The 17241-nt window shown below is 31.4% G+C and overlaps 1 protein-coding gene across 1 annotated transcript in view; it reads left to right on the forward strand.

Annotated features, from left to right (window-relative positions):
• Window positions 1-4423: 4423 nt before the first annotated feature.
• Window positions 4424-17241, forward strand: part of LOC106713797 (collagen alpha-1(XVIII) chain) — a 107402-nt gene continuing 94584 nt past the window's right edge. Inside the window, exon 1 of the mRNA XM_045680278.1 lies at window positions 4424-4890. Coding sequence (XP_045536234.1) covers window positions 4877-4890 — 14 coding nt within the window. The 5' untranslated portion in view covers window positions 4424-4876. The remainder of the gene's footprint in view (window positions 4891-17241) is intronic.

The raw sequence follows: 17241 nt of genomic DNA on the forward strand, positions 1-17241 counted from the left end.
CCGCCGGTAGCTTGGGCCCAAGGCTCCGCTGCCGACGTATCCAGATTTTTTATATTTTTTTTAATATTGTTTAAGATTTTATTAAGAAAAATGTATAAAATTAAACAAGAAATAAATATGTGGAATAATAATAATAATAAAATTTTATTGCCATTGAAATTTACAAAGTTTTAAATACAATCATTTACAATATACAGTGATGGCAAAATGGGGATCAACATATCAATAGGTGAATTTCGATAAAGTATTTCAGGCGTTGTTGTTAGAATTATCATTAATTATAACAGTTTGTATGTCCTCTAACGTGGGTTTGAAACTTGATTAATTATTATGTCTCTGATCAAGTAAATACGTACGACGACGTACAAAAACAAAGGGCTTTGGAATACTATTGTAATATAAAAATGACAATTTTGTGTCTTAAACAATTTGCAACATTGTTGTTAAAATAAAACACATTTTGTAAAATAAAAAGAAAAACGTATAAATTAAACGATGTTTGAAATTTAATTATGTTAATAGTTTATATTTCATTAATTAAAAAACAACATTTTCAACATCACACAAGATGGTGAGAACCTTTAAATAAATCTATTCACTATTGCTTTAACTTTAAAAGGATAGTGGGTCGATATCAGTCACGAACTGAACCTACAAACATAATGAGCTACTCTTGGAAATTAAAAAAATAGTTTTATGTAGTTTTCGTGACAAAGTTTATAGTTTATTACATTAGCTTGTTTATGAGCTAATTAATTCCTAAACCTATATAGGTTTTTTAATTTATAAAGGACAGTATTTCGTTTTATTTAGGTCATCTTTTAAGATCGTTGATTACTCCATATACAACCAATTTACTAACGGTATAAAATTCTACATTCTATTTAAATTAATGATCAGATGTAGATTATTGTTTGTGTTTGACGGACGCGAGATCAAATCAACGCACTATCGTTAAATTTTGAGGCGTAAAATTATTCCAATACCAATTCCAAGCGAATGATTAAATTATATGGTCGTAATCGCTTGCACAATTCTCTCTCTTACTACCGAAAAACAGTTAATGCACAGTAGTTAATTATTTAACTTGATTTGTCGATCGAGTATAGAATACCCACCTTATAACGTGTCTTATCAGACCCTCGACCATGCCAAACTACATTTATTTATTTTATTTTATTATTATGTTTGATTTTGTTTTACTGTTTGGTTTTGTTCTGTTCTGTTCTCTGTTCTGTTTTCTGATCTGTTCTCTGTTCTGTTCTCTTCTCTGTTCTCTGTTCTGTTCTGTTCTCTGTTCTGTTCTCTGTTCTGTTCTCTGTTCTGTTCTCTGTTCCGTGCTCTTTTCTCTTCGGTTCTGCTCTGTTCTTTTTTTATTATTATTATTTATAAGAAATATACATAAATCCGACAATCCTGTGAAGGAAAACATCGTGATGCTACTTGAACCACGATGAGAAGAAATTCAATGACATGTGTAAAGTCAAACAACCCGCACTTGGCCAGCGTAGATGAGTATGGCCTTGTCACCCCTAAGTTAAGGTAGGTCCCGAGCCCCTCAGTGAGGACGTGTAGTGAGCTGGTGATGATGATACATTAAAAATCTTAAGATATAAAACAGTGTTCTACAAAACTATATAAATAGTTTAACTGTGGGACCGTAATGATAAATTAAATTCGAATAGGGAATATAAAATAAAATTTTAATTAACCTATTTTGATAATAATAAGAATTACTATATATTACATCGTTTTAAAAAATGTAATAATTAGCGTATGTGTTCTTTCAGACTATGTTCTACATCTGTGTCAAATTACATCACGATCCGTCGTGCCGTTCTGGAGATACTTTCAAACAAATATACATACATCCATCCATCCATCTAAATATTGGCAATTACAATATTTGTAAGATTATGCTGAAACTCTTAAATGTCCAAAATATGTTTTGCTAAAATTAGTAACATAGTTAATAAGTGTTTTTACTAACAAAATTATGAGCATAACATTTGTAGCTTGAAATAAAAATTATTAAAACACTTTTGTATGCATAATATTTACCTTTAGGTACCCTTATTTCACAATATCAACTGATTGGATGTCAGAATTTTTACATATGGCCGCCGTGTATAAAATTTGATGTTCGTCTGTTTACTTGATTTAGGGCGTTGTATCGAAACGGAGTATAGTCATTCGAAAAACAGGTGTTAACAAGTAAGTACAGTGAATGTTGCAATTTCAAATTTAGAATTGAGGAACGAATTCCGAAATTAAATTTCCATTTCTCCGTTCCGGTGTTTATGTCACATAATTACGTGTTTTGCGGGTGTAAATTAAGCGAGTAATTAAACAGTCAATTTGGAATCGGTAAATGATAATAACTACAAATATTTATGGATAATTACACCGTAGTAGTGATAATAATAAAGGTAATATTATTATGTAGAATGTATGAGGTAACAACACATATGAATGTTAATTATTACACCTTTATCTATTAAAAGGTAATACGAAAAGGATTTCGTAAAACCATTGCTTTCTTCCAGAAATAAGGTATATTTTAAAATGTTCCGGAAGAAACCTAAACAAGGCCTTTTACTATACTACTGACACGAAAAAACCTTAAAATTAGACGCTATCACCACTAATATCAAGCTTTGTACTCTAAAATGTATTTAGTATTTAGAACATATTATTATTATTTAGAACATAAATATATTTAATTTCAACAGCTTAACAGTGATATTGATAAAAAAGGTCAATGAACTCGTCCGAGCGTATTATTTTCGTAATACTTTAAGATAATGGAGCAATAATAAATCAAACAAACAGGAAATTATAACAAACAGCTGAGAGTCGACCTTGGAAGTTATCTTCGAACTGTAGTTAGGCAGTGTACTAACTACTGGTTATTGATGCAACTAATAATAATGCTCGATTTAATAGATTATGTTATTTGAAATGCAGGTCTTATTTTCACATTTATTTTCTTACTAGATACCACCATGACTCAAAATATAAAAAAAGTCTTAAATAGTAGCTTATATGTTCTACTAGATAATGTTTTACATGGTAAACGTTCTGGAGAAACAGCAACAAACAAACATCCATCCATCTATCCATCCAACATTCTCCAAGATGATGTTTATTAATTTACGTCAAAAACTGAAAAATTAATTCTGAAGTTTTTGTCAATTATCAAAATATATAATATATTTCTAATCAACTTTAAGTCAAAACATAAATACTGATTGAAAGGCGTTTAATAACTCCTGACCTTACAACATTAGAAATGTACTCGTAACACAATCAACGACCAAATTAACATCTTACGTATCATCGGTGACCCCTAGAGCACTGGCTTACTGACCCGCGGGTTACTTTCCGCTTGTATAATTCTGCATTACGCGTTCCCTAAGCCTAGTTGCATTACATACTTTGCCCTTTAAGAGACAGGACCTATCAAACCCACATTCTCTGTTAAATGCTCTCAAATAATAAATTTTTGGAGCCAGTATGCGTTCATAAACGTGTCAATATATGCACTTGTGCGATTATTATTTTTACTTCACGTTTTAAGTAGCAGACTTTATTTAGTACAACGTCGGCTCTATGCCTTATCCGGTTCTATATAATCAAAGATTACATACTGATTCAAGATACTCTCTATACAATAGAAGTTTCAAACGAGGCCGGATTATAAGAAGCGAGTTTCAAATAATCCTTCGATGACAAAAAGAGGCTGTCGTTACGCCCGATGAAACTTTTTCAATAACCCGATAACAATGGCCCTTTGGCTTTTTTTCTTTTTAAGTCATGCTAAGCATTGAAATTCTTATAAGATACTGTTGAATGTTGATAAATCTCTGTTGATTTATTTTTATTTGCAGATTACGATGATAGATCATAGAACGAAATTTCCTACACTTAATCAGCGCATAGAATATTACGAATGAAATATATTTTTGAAACTGCAAAATTTCTTAGAAACGTTGGTATATTTTTTTCTCATCACACATTGTTGTTCCCATTATTACAATTCATTACTTTTATAATATTTATAGATACTATGTTCATCGATATTATATTTTTTAGACGTTAATAAAGTTAAATAAATGTTTTCATTAATTATCTAATTATGTTTTTTTTTTTAAATAAAATTTGAATATTGGGAATAATAATGAAGTATATCATCGCATATTGCATGTGTTCTATTCGTTTATAAATTGAAAATTGGTGTTATTTAGTAACTCCAAAGATACTACAAACAAAGACTATAACTATCACCACGGTGCACTTTTCTTTTCAATTCAAACACACACACTCCTTACGCACACCGAACTAAACGACAGTACGAAAATAATCTGTATATTACGTCCCATATTCCGGCTCATCCCGTTTGCTCTCTCAGCGAGATTCGAACGAAACGCTATCCTCCATTGTCGGGAGAAAGTCGCTTTTCGCAGTGCATTTGCGTCGCTTTGGAAGGGCGGTCGCGTAAGCTACGGGCCACGTGCAACTCGACAACTTGCGCTTAGTTCTTCACGAACTGTGTGGGAGGCTAGTACGTTACATGAATTATACGCTCGAATGTCATGCGCTTTAGAGAGCGCACTGCGAAAAAGCTTTTTTCGCTCGCGACCGAATCATGCGTGTGTGAGTGTTGAGACCACGTGATTTTGACAGTAGCAACGTTTTAATGCCGGTTATTTGTGTATTAACAACAGAGCTATGTATACTACATAATTGACGACAGTGAAAGTGTTTTATTTTGCTGATAACGAACGAATACGATGCATTTTATGAAGCAATGACCGTTTGAATTAGAAGATATCGCGAACAGGGTGACTGAATTTTTTTGGCGCATTCATAAACCATGGAGTTTTTACGGTAAGTAAACAGTCTGTATTATTATTGAAATGGTTTTGATATTGACTTAATTTATCTTTAACTTATAACTTAAAATAACATGGAATTAATATAAAAGCTAAATATTTATGTGCGTATACAGTTTATTTTTTCGTACATCGATTAAAAATATGAGACATTAGTCTTATATATTTTCATTATTATACGTTCAGTTAGTAGACAGGAAGTTGTTAAATTTTATATGTTTTTTAGTAAACATTTCGACGAAACTGTGAAAAGAATTATTAGAAACATACTGATTGATGTTATTTAATCTTAATATAATATATATTAGCGAAATAACTCCTGTAATTAGTTCTTTGTGCATGATATAAATTATGTAGAGTAAGTATCAGAGCATTTCAATTTCTGTTCTCATTGTTTATAGATAGAGTATCCAGTGCGCATGTCCGTTACTATGTCAACAAAAATAACACACAAACCGATGAAGTTTATTATAGATGCGAAATCGAACCAGTTTTATTTTAAATAATTAAGCGGATAATTCTATTTTGTAAATTTTAGCAGATTATGCACATTTGTCAAAATGGAAAATAATTGCGTGCGTTTTACTTTAGTTTCATATTCGAATAAACAACGTGAAACATTCTTTTACAATGATTTTTTTTTTGTTTCCTTGTAAAATTTAAATTGATTTGGTGCATGATAATACGACAAGAAAACTATGTATAAATTGGTTTATTTTTATAAAATAAAGTTATTCGGTAATATCTTTTATTTTCAAAAAATTTAATTTTATGTTGTTGAACTATGTTGAGTGATAATATATTATAATGTTTTATTCTGTTATGCAAACAGATTTTGATAATGTCTCATCGGTTGATTTAAAACAGACGCTATTATCTTTGCATAATATATATGTATAGCGGGCGCACTCACTCGTTCCCAGCGCTCCTTGCTCAATAGTTCGAATAATCAATACCATCGGTTGTTGACTTGCCTATAGATTTAAACAAACATACTCGATTTAACAATCAAAATCTTGATTCGAATCTGAACAAGATTTCTTTCGTATTTTAATACCGCAGTGTTATCTGAGTAGTTAAACACTCTATGCACGTTCGAAATTCAATTTCATTTTGTTCAACTTTTTTTTTATCAACTGCCAGTAACCTGCTTTTACTGCAACAGCTATAAGTTCAAATTCTTTTCCATTTCAAAGGTTTTCGATTTGTTAGAAAACATTTTAGGTGAACGCATCGCTTTAGATAGCTCATTATTAATTTAAAACGTATACTAAACTTATTCAAAACACGTCATTTGTAGATCAAGAGAGATGATGTCAGGGTATTTTTGCATAAGTCTATAATTAAACGTGCCATAACGGTCGGCTGCGAATAATTGCGCGGGCGTTGGATTATTTGATATTACTATAATATCGTACTGTATGCGGGTTTGGAGTGTACAGAGATGAGAAGGACACATTCAATGCTACTAAGATTTTTGCGTACAAACGGACAAGAAGGACAAGTCGGTGAAACTATACTAATTTTAAAAGTAACATTTAGTTTAGTTGTATTGATACAGACCTGTCCATCTAATTTTAGTCCTCTTTTTCTTCCCACACTTTTCTTATAATAGAAGGATGGTAAGGGAAATTGAATTTGACGGAGGAGGGACACATAGGAAGTGAAAATATTCTCTTTCTATTTTACTTATCTTTTGCATTTAGATTACGGTTGTTAAAAGGTTATTAGTGTAACCGTACCTTTATAATGCGCATGTCTGTGAAGCTTCACCAAACACTCAAAACACTCAGACTAATAGCGTGGCTTTATACAGCAGTACAAGGGTTGAGGGGAACCTTGACTCAAGAGTACCAAACATGACCGAAATACGACTTTCATGGTAAGAATGTATTTTATGAAAGAGCTTCGAAAACGTATTTGGATATTTTTGTGTTTTGAAGCGTTTTTGTTTTGCGATTGTCATTAATTATTTTGATGAGCCTAAAATATTTTAAGCTAATTATAGTTAATAGCGACTTATAAATCTTACCATTTCTTGATTTTAAAATGTGTTTTAAATAATGAAAGGTAAAAATTAAAAAAAAAAACATTACTAGGCGTACACACTACGTTAAATTGTTAACACGAGTCCATTCGGTCAATTTTGACGATTAAAGAACAAATTGTCGGCGACGTGTGTCTTTGTACGAACGTCTAAGACATTGTATTTATCATAATCAGCTCACTATACGTCCCCACTGAGGGCCTCGGAACCTACCCTAAGTGGGGTGAATAGGCCATAGTCAACTGCTGGCCAAGTGCGGGTTGTTTGACTTCACACATATCTTTGAATTTTCCTTTACCGTAAGAACATCGGGTAAATGTACATAATATGTAAATCAAAACTCGAAAAACACATTAGTACATGGCGGGATTGGAACCCAGGACCTGCAGATTGCAAGTGAAGTGCTTAACCCCTGAGCCACCGACGCTCTACATTGACACTGTATTGCGTAAGTTAAGACTAAAATTGCATGGTTTCGAAGATTTACGTTGCATTGTATACGGAGAGAGGCACAGTTACAATTTCTTTGTTATAAATGTAGTTTAATTTATCATACTTAAAGTTAAAAATATTTTGATAAAACAAAGTAATAAACATTTTATGATGTTAAATAAATCAATATTAATAAACGAAAATAGTCTATAACTTATGGTAATAAAATGAAACAAAAACAAACATAGTTGATGCGAGCGAACATTCCGGGATCATAATGATTCATTGAATGTGACATGGGATTTAAATTATTATAAGAAACAAGGATAAAGTGTGAACGTGTGCTTGGGTGGTCCCTATCCTAACTGAAGGCCCTGGATCTAATCCTGTCAGGCGTAACCTATATCTGATTCACTGGCAATAATAAAAAGAACTATGACATGAACTGGTCAACTTCTTACCAAATATATGTAATCACAGTTAAATATATTAAGCATACCACCATCAATTCTTACATCTTAAAAGTCTAGCAATGTGATTAAAGTACTTTTATTTACTTATTTTTGTATTTATTAATTTGTTGACAAATCATACGAAAACAGAAAGTGAAATATCAAGGACGCGTCACATTAAACCTTTCGTTACAAGACAAAAACAAATGATATAATTCAATGAGAAATGAAAGAGATCAATTCACTAACTTAAATTCAAAGGAATTCAATTTTTTTATCTTATTTTAATTACTGGCCAGTTGTAAAAAAACTAACATATACTAACTACATGGTATAAATTTTACTATTTTGTATCGCAAAATTTTTCGTATTGCAAATTCAAAATTACCGCGGGATTCCACTGCCGATGCTCCTAAAGACGAGATTAGAATAATATGCTTTGTACGTGTCTTGCGACCTTGAGAACACTAAAAAATGCACCCGTACGTATATTTATTCCCATAAACTACCGACGTGTAAAGATGACGTGAACGCCTAAGATATTACATGAACTTGTTATCTCATCATCGGTTTAAAATCTCTTTTATCTATTACTGAAACCTGTTCTGGTTAACAAAGAAGCTTCTAGTAAGTATAAAAATAAAAATTTCTTTGACATAGTGTCACAGTATTAAGAAAATAAATTTGAGACACATCATAATTACTAAGAATGGGTTTAAACAGAAAAATATTATTAGAAACCATCTTTTATAAGTTAACAATAATAAGTTAGATAAGCTTCCAACATAACATTTTCTAGTAGTAAAGTAAGCCACTAAGCTGCTTGGACAAGACATGCAGGCTATATGAAGCAGTATTATTACCATAATCACCATTGTGCGTTCCACCACAAGGCCGCTCCCTCAGTCATTATAAGAAAGATTGCAAGCCGCTCTCACTGCGAGCTTGTAAAATGGCATAGGCTTAACTTTTTTATTAAAAATAAAAAATTATACAGACCTATTAAATCAAAAGACCTCAAATCTGTTAGCCATAATGTACGGCAGTTTTTTGACTTCCATTTATGACTTACATTAATTAAAAAAGTAAATAAAAAGTCACTTGCACATAAAGTAATAGATTTGGAATAACCGTATATCTACGAATACCTTATTTGTTAAAACATTACCGAATGGAACATATTTATTTCTGATCTAATTTTATCCGTACTCAAGTCCCCAGTCAATCCCAACAGTATCGTAAGTATCGTTTGATATATGTAACTATTGTAGAAAAGACAAGAAAGTTTTTTAAAGCAGTTAACTAGTGTTATTTCTAAAGGTTTTCTACTTTAAAAGAATTTAGGAGTTTTACTTATTATCAAGGGAACGATCTGTTCGCTTTGTGAAAATTTACTTTAGTCGGTTCCCTAGTCAGTAAAATTTGTTAAGCAATTTTACTGTCGTAATAAAATGTGAAGCGTCCGTAACTAATTTATATAATTCCTTTTTTCTCCTTTCATTGTATAACTTTTTTCTACAGCCGTATCAGATCCTCGTTACAACATTAATAACGGACGTCTGTTTAAATTTAGATTTTGTTTGTTCTTTTATTATTATTATTAAAAGCAATCAGTTAAAGATATGTTTCATTAAATTAATATTAAATTTACAATATCTAATATTAAGTTATTGTTATAAACTATAATACAGTTAATAACAATACACAATACGTTATAGGTATACGTTTAGTAAAGGTATTTGTTATGATTATCGCTTTAATGAAAACGCACCTTAAATTATGCGTACGGGCGTAATCACCCGTTAGGCATGTCACTGTTCTATGATATTACGTAACCATTATAGTCACCTTATCCTTTGTTAATCTTCATATTAACGGACGAATGGTTTGGAATGATTTGCATAAACCTACTTTACTGTTACCAGGCGTGGTATTTAACCCACTAAGCTGTTGTACTTTATGTTAAATGTAATCAATACAAGTAATGTTAATTTAATAGTATTCATTTGTTAGAGTCATTAAGTTTGTAAACTATTTTGGCACAAGCAAAAATTTTTTATAAACGTTATTACCGTGTTCGCTATGTTCCTTATCGAATATTTGATATTGTAGGTCAATCATCATTCATAACTATATTTATTTGGTTTTATGTCTGGTGATGAGAATTGATTTTTTACACGGCACTTCTAATGAATTCGTATAAAAATCACAGCAACATAAGATGTGTACGTACTTTACGCAAACAATAGGCATAAGAAGTTGACGTGTCATTGATGGAAGTGAACTTACCAAGGAACTTTCCTTAATACTTAAAAGAATTTTTATATACGATGTTTCTGCATGAGTCAGATAGTTCACTGGACGTGACGGGTATTTTTATTTATTTTACTATTAAAAGTAGTGAAGGGGGAGATCGTTTTAAGCCGATTTAAGAAGTAATGCGGAAGTATACGATATTTATGTCAGTACGGTAAAATATTACACAAAATATTTTATCGACGGCCATTAGTCAATTTTATGGAATGTTTAAGTTGTAACAAATTTTAACTATATTTGAATAGTGTCTATAGACGACAGTGTATTAACGTTGATAATGCAATTTATGACCGCACTAGCTGTCGCCCGCGACTCTGTCCGCGCGGCTTTAAAACAAAACTTAATAAGTACTGTAGTGTTTGTGTCTATGGAATAGATACAATTCACTGTCTCATGTACCACACTGGAAGGGACGGCTGTCTCTGGGTAGTTGAGTGACGAACGCGGTACGAAGCGGACGTGCGCCTGCGCTCCAGTGCGGTAGTGGTGAGCCAGTGTCTGTCCTTAATCATCTTTAGGGACCCTATGGTCCTACAAATGGCGACGAGGTGAAAAAAAAAAAAAAAAAAAAAACAACAAAATAGAAAATTGGTAACTATGTCCGTATTTTGTGCCCTAAGTAATAAAATACTTGTGTGTAAATTGAAACATTTCAATCAAGATATTTAATTTTATGCCTAAAAGTAGAGTACAATTATTACAGATTTCATAATAGAAGAAAGATGACAATATGATATGGGGAACATTAGTTTACAGTATTATCCGATTTTATAAGTTGTATACGTGTAAAATAGTAATGATGATTTATTGCAAGCATGCGATATCACTTCCGCCGTCGTTATCTATTTATTATGATGAGTAGGAATATTTGTCTATTAAAGTTTAGTTCACAATAATATTAATTGTCAATAATATTTACAAATTATTACAGCTAACTTTAAAAAATTAATTGTAAAAAAAAAGCGATTGAAATTATTGTAAATTATTATACCTTCGAGTACTTACAATATCAATCTTCATAAGTGTAAGAAACGTCAATAAAAGGCGGGGTCAACGGGTGGCCTGATTTATTTGTAAAGATGTTTTAAATCTGTTATATTAATCTACTCACTATTTGGTCATCAAATATTCTCTGTAACGAGACACATCAAATGCAACACATCAAATTAAAACAATAAGTATCAACTGACATATTTATTTTGTTCAGAAATAATTATATTTCTGGCAAAGGTATTTGTGAATCTTCTTCAACGAACCGTTCTAGGATCTAAGACAGTGTCATACGAAATATGGGTCTATTATCTATTAACTGCAACTAAGTATTTCACGTAAAATGACAGGTACAGGCCGTATTTTGAAAATCGGCTATCATTTTAACTAAAACTAGCTTTTACCCGCGACTTTGTCCGCGCGGAATAAAAGGATAGAAAACGGGGTAAAGATTATCCTATGTCCGTTTCCTGGTTCTGAGCTGCCTGCCCACCAATTTTCATAATCATTATAAATGGTGTGACTAATACGACTTTCTTTTATATATATAGATAATACAGATATGTAGTGCTCTGGATTTCCATTAAATTGGTGATATATCTTCGTCTATTTTGGATGTCCATTAAATTGGATATATGAATGCGTAAATAGGTAAACCTAATAAGGTAAGGTAAAATAGTATTGAAAAGTATACATTTATAATTTGGATTTCTATTACATTAGAGATATTCTAAACTATTTTATTACATTGTACAAAATGAAATTCATTAGATTGAATTTAATGTGTCTCGGACTTCTTTTAAATAAGAAGCATTAGTAAAAACAAAAGAACTTTTATTAAATTGAAGGTATTTTAGATTTTAGATTTAAATCGAACATTTTCAGTAGGAAGCAGCTGATATTGCAACGACTGCTAAAAAGAGACGTACATTATTACAATAGCGAAGATAATTTGTTTGTTTACAACAAAAAAAAGTATACGCTAAAACGAGAAAAAATGAAGAAAGAGATAGAATAATTGTGTTAGTGTAATTATGATTTTTGCGTATATCGAAAGATTGTTTTAAAATTAATAGAATGTCGTTGAAAATAAGTCAAAACATATTCTTACTAATTGACTATAACGATTTATAGGTGATAAGAAAGATAGAAGACATCACCCGCAATCGGTTGTTTTCGTTATGTCGTGGTCATGTGACGTACACTCTGTACACTGAGAGCAATTTAACTTTATTTAACATATAACATTAGATCCGACGATATATCATTAGATGCTAGAAGTTATCGATGGCATCTCAGTTGTATAGTTTGATGCGTTGAGATGTATCACTGGATTGGTTATATAGTTTATTTATCAATGTTACAATAAGTTCCCTCTGATGTTAAGAAGTGTTATTGATAAACCTATGTTAATAAATAAAAAAGTAGTTAATACTAAAGTCTGTTCGTGGGTCCTTAGCAAAAAATATATATATTACCAAATTATACGTAAAAATTAAATGTTCAATTGTTGGAGTATGAGCAAATGAATATCCGGGTGCAAAATAGTAACAGATACATGTAAATACTGCACAAAAGTTTGATTATTTTCTTTTGAATATTACCAGGTCTCACAGTTTAATAGAAAATTTGTGTTGTCTAAATTTAGTTAACTCTAATTCCGTGACGTCGGAATGTCGATAAAAAAAATGACTGAAAAGGTCATTTGTCCATCATTGTCAGCGTAGTATACAAGTGTGTGTAACTAGTGCACGCTGTCATGTGTATTGTACAGGCAGTAGGCCCAATCGTCTAAGTTTTATTTGAATTTAAAATATAACTAAACTATAGATAGGTTTAGCGTTCGTCCGTGATTTCGTAAGCGCGGAAAAAATATAGCCTAGGTTCTATTGATAGTCTCGACAAAATCGGTCCATGCGATTCGGAGATTATTCATATGGCCATTTGCCTGATTGTCCCTTATAATATTAACAAAAATTAACTTTAACTGTCAACTTTAACTTGCGTTAAATTTTCATCGATTAAAGGCTTTAACGATTAACGAACTTACATTTTTATTTAACGACTTAACGATTAACGAAGTTAACTTTTGATTAACTGTGCCCACCTGTGACCAGGACCATAACAGGTTCACAAATTATTAACATCCTGAAGGAACTCTTTAGTCGACTGGGTTATCCACATTCAATCACTGCAGATTGTAAATGAGCTAGCAGTTTGTAAATGAAGAGTTTAAAACTTTTTGTGAAGATTGCAACATTAAACTTTTAGTACTGTTCCATATTGGCCGCAAATGAATGGGGAAGTCGAGCTTCAAAATAGGGATATCTTAAAGTGCCTTAGAATAAGTGCAAGCGAAAAAAGAGACACGAATATAAGAGAAACATTATATTAGTATTTTATGATGTATAACTCTACTCCTCACTCAGTAACAGGAAAGACCCCTTCAGAACTTTTCTTTAAACGAAAGAATAGGGTTAAGATTCGATGCTACATGATATTATTATTATTCGGGTTAGTTTCAACATACAAAATTTTTCAATTATTTAATTCAATATTTTATTTTGACATTAAGCTTGAGTGTTGTTGATACGCCGGCTTGATAATACATCATGGCGTCGGCCGGAACGCTGAGTGATTAGTGAATTGATACATACTTAAACCAATGATCTTATGACTTATGATAACATTGATACTTAGTAAAGCAACAACTGCAATTCAAAAAGAAAAGGAAATGGATTAGCTAAGTGTGCATTTGACTAACACATAATTATCGTGATTAAATAGTAAATACTTTATTGGCATGGCCGTTTGGTTTATATGAAATTTATGCATAATAATGCATATTATTATGCAAAATAATGAGAAAAAAAATTTAGATTTCAACTTAATTTAAGGTTAATCTATATACTTTTCTTCGTACTATTCATGGCGATCATAGTATATCTTCGAGGGGGAGTTCATTGCAGCCACTGATAGTGACAATGACTCACACTTTTGTTGTTTTGTTTTGTATTTTCTGTACTACAAAATATATCTAAATTATACGTAAAATGTTTGTTAGAAACAAGACCTACCGTTCTCCTATATCAGTTGTTAATTATTGCAGATATCCATTAAGTTGGTTGTACAGTCACATGCACGGAAATGTAAACATTGTTCTTGTTATGACGACATGACTTCTGATGGCGTTGTTCGATGAGTACATCATTTAATCAGATGATGTAAATTTCTTTTAATTTAATTAATTTTTATGACTACCATTAGGTATAAAGATCTTAATTTCTCAAAAAAAAAAACACAATGCTTCACTTACAATGAAAAAAAAAAAAAAAAGGAGTAGATATGTTCGGAACCATACCGCCGTGCGTAAACAACTTCTGTAAATCCGTGCTCGTAATTTTATTTAAAAAAATAGTTATGAGTAATTGCATTTATTTAAAGTAATAGTTATAGTTTTTCTGTGCGTTGTAAGGAAGGTGTAAGTTTAAAGCGTTTGCTATAAACAAATGTTTTGTGAAGTTTTTAAATGTTATTAAACTATGCTGAACAATTATTGATATACCCGAAAAATAAATATGTATATCATACAGGCTTGCGGGTTAATACGTAATATAGATACAGAATACAGGATGAATATAAAGCAAAATAAACCTTAACACAACTATAGAAGAGAATCTAACTTGACAGAAATGACAAAGTTATATATGTAGAAAATATTGAGAGATTATTACAGTTCAGCGATGATTATGATTTAAGTTTATTTTTGAAAGCATTAATATTGTTACAATTCTTTATCTCGTCTGACAGTTGTTAAACATTTGAAGGCCTTCGAACGAAATAGTTTTATTCCATAGATAGTTCGCGGAGTAATAGATTTAATTTGTGTTTGTTACGTCAGTTATGTTTGTTATCTCTTTTTTCGAGTTTAATGTTAGACTTAATGTTTTTATTTGTTATGTTCATTATGAGAGTACAAGTCCTAAATTTAAACATTTGAGTGACATTAAGTAATTTTGTTTGTTATAAAGTTCATTAGTTGGAGTTCGGTAATCAAAAAATTAAATTGGAAACACTTCGGTTACCATTAAATTGGAAACACTTCGGTTACCATTAAATTGGAAACACTTCGGTTACCATTAAATTGGAAACACTTCGGTTACCATTAAATTGGAAACACTTCGGTTACCATTAAATTGGAAACACTTCGGTTACCATTAAATTGGAAACACTTAGGTTACCATTAAATTGGAAACACTTAGGTTACCATTAAATTGGAAACACTTAGATTACCATTAAATTGGAAACACTTAGATTACCATTGAATTGGAAACACTTAGATTACCATTAAATTGGAAACAGTTAGGTTACCATTAAATTGGAAACAGTTAGGTTACCATTAAATTGGAAACACTTCGGTTACCATTAAATTGGAAACACTTCGGTTACCATTAAATTGGAAACACTTCGGTTACCATTAAATTGGAAACACTTCGGTTACCATTAAATTGGAAACACTTCGGTTACCATTAAATTGGAAACACTTCGGTTACCATTAAATTGGAAACACTTCGGTTACCATTAAATTGGAAACACTTCGGTTACCATTAAATTGGAAACACTTAGGTTACCATTAAATTGGAAACACTTCGGTTACCATTAAATTGGAACACTTCTATTGCTGACTACAGAGAATTCCATTCAATTGGAATTGAGGTTGCCCCAGAGGACTCGAAATTTATGTTAAAGAATTATATAGGACAAACAAACTTGCAAGTACATTTATCTCTACGCCTCATGTAGTCGGAAAAACTACATGTCACGGTAAGGAATGAAGAAACTGGACAAATACTAAGAATGAACGTTACACATCTAAAAAGAGTGGAAGGGGAATGGAAATGTAATGGAAATTTAAATGAAGATACATCAAACATTAATGAATGAAACAATCTGGTTGGAAATTATTAATTTATAATTACAGTAAAAAATATATATAAGATGTTGATTGAGTTGAAAATAATAATAAAATAAAACTTGTTAACAAGGAAGGGATGTAGTGTTTGTGTCTATGGAATAGATACAATTCACTGTCTCATGTACCACACTGGAAGGGACGGCTGTCTCTGGGTAGTTGAGTGACGAACGCGGTACGAAGCGGACGTGCGCCTGCGCTCCAGTGCGGTAGTGGTGAGCCAGTGTCTGTCCTTAATCATCTTTAGGGACCCTATGGTCCTACAAGTACCCTATGCGTTCTTTCAAATTATGTTCTACATCTGTTCCAAATTTAATCAAGATCCATTGATCCGTTCCGAAGATATCTTCAAACATCCATCCATCCATCTATTCATCTAAACAGTCGCATTAATGATTTTAGTAAGAAGTAAGATTATTGAGAAGTTATTGAAGTCGATATCAAAATACTAAAAAGATATGTTTATGAACATATAGGTTTAGCCTATAAAATATCATATAATTTTGTATGTATATATTAATAACTGTTACTACCACCAGAACGGACTAACGGATTAGGATGAAATTTGGGACATAGATATATTATATTCTTGAATAGCGAATAAGCTACTCAATTTATGATTAATTTCTCGCGGATGAATTCGTCGATTGATACTAAAACATTTGGAAACATTTATCATTCATTAACCCGTTGTTCCTTTACTCTTCTTCAAACAACTGAATTAACTACTAAAGGATGTAAAAAGCAGTAAAACGTAGGTACAAATGTATACGTTTCAGTTTTAAAGCCTAAGTCGGGAGCTGATTAAACTTATTTGAATTCCGTGCACCCAGGAGTGGTATGAAGTTATAACAAGCAAAGTTAACGATATAGAACTGCCGTCTGACAAATGACGCTAGAGGCACGCAGTATTTTAATAAAATTTTACCCCTTTCTTAACGAGAAATAACGATGTTCCTCTTTGTACTATTTTTAATGTAACAGTTGCGAATATGTAAAACAAGTCATTTGAAATACATTTTCTTTTAATAAGGTATAGGTATAGGTATATATATTGGCAACGTCAATAAATAAATTTTATTCCATTATTACAGTTCCTGTAAATGTGGATCACGTTAATTCATCGATTTTTTTTTC

The sequence above is a fragment of the Papilio machaon genome, chromosome 12 (assembly GCF_912999745.1).
Source record: "Papilio machaon chromosome 12, ilPapMach1.1, whole genome shotgun sequence".
Classification (NCBI taxonomy): Eukaryota; Metazoa; Arthropoda; class Insecta; order Lepidoptera; family Papilionidae; genus Papilio; species Papilio machaon.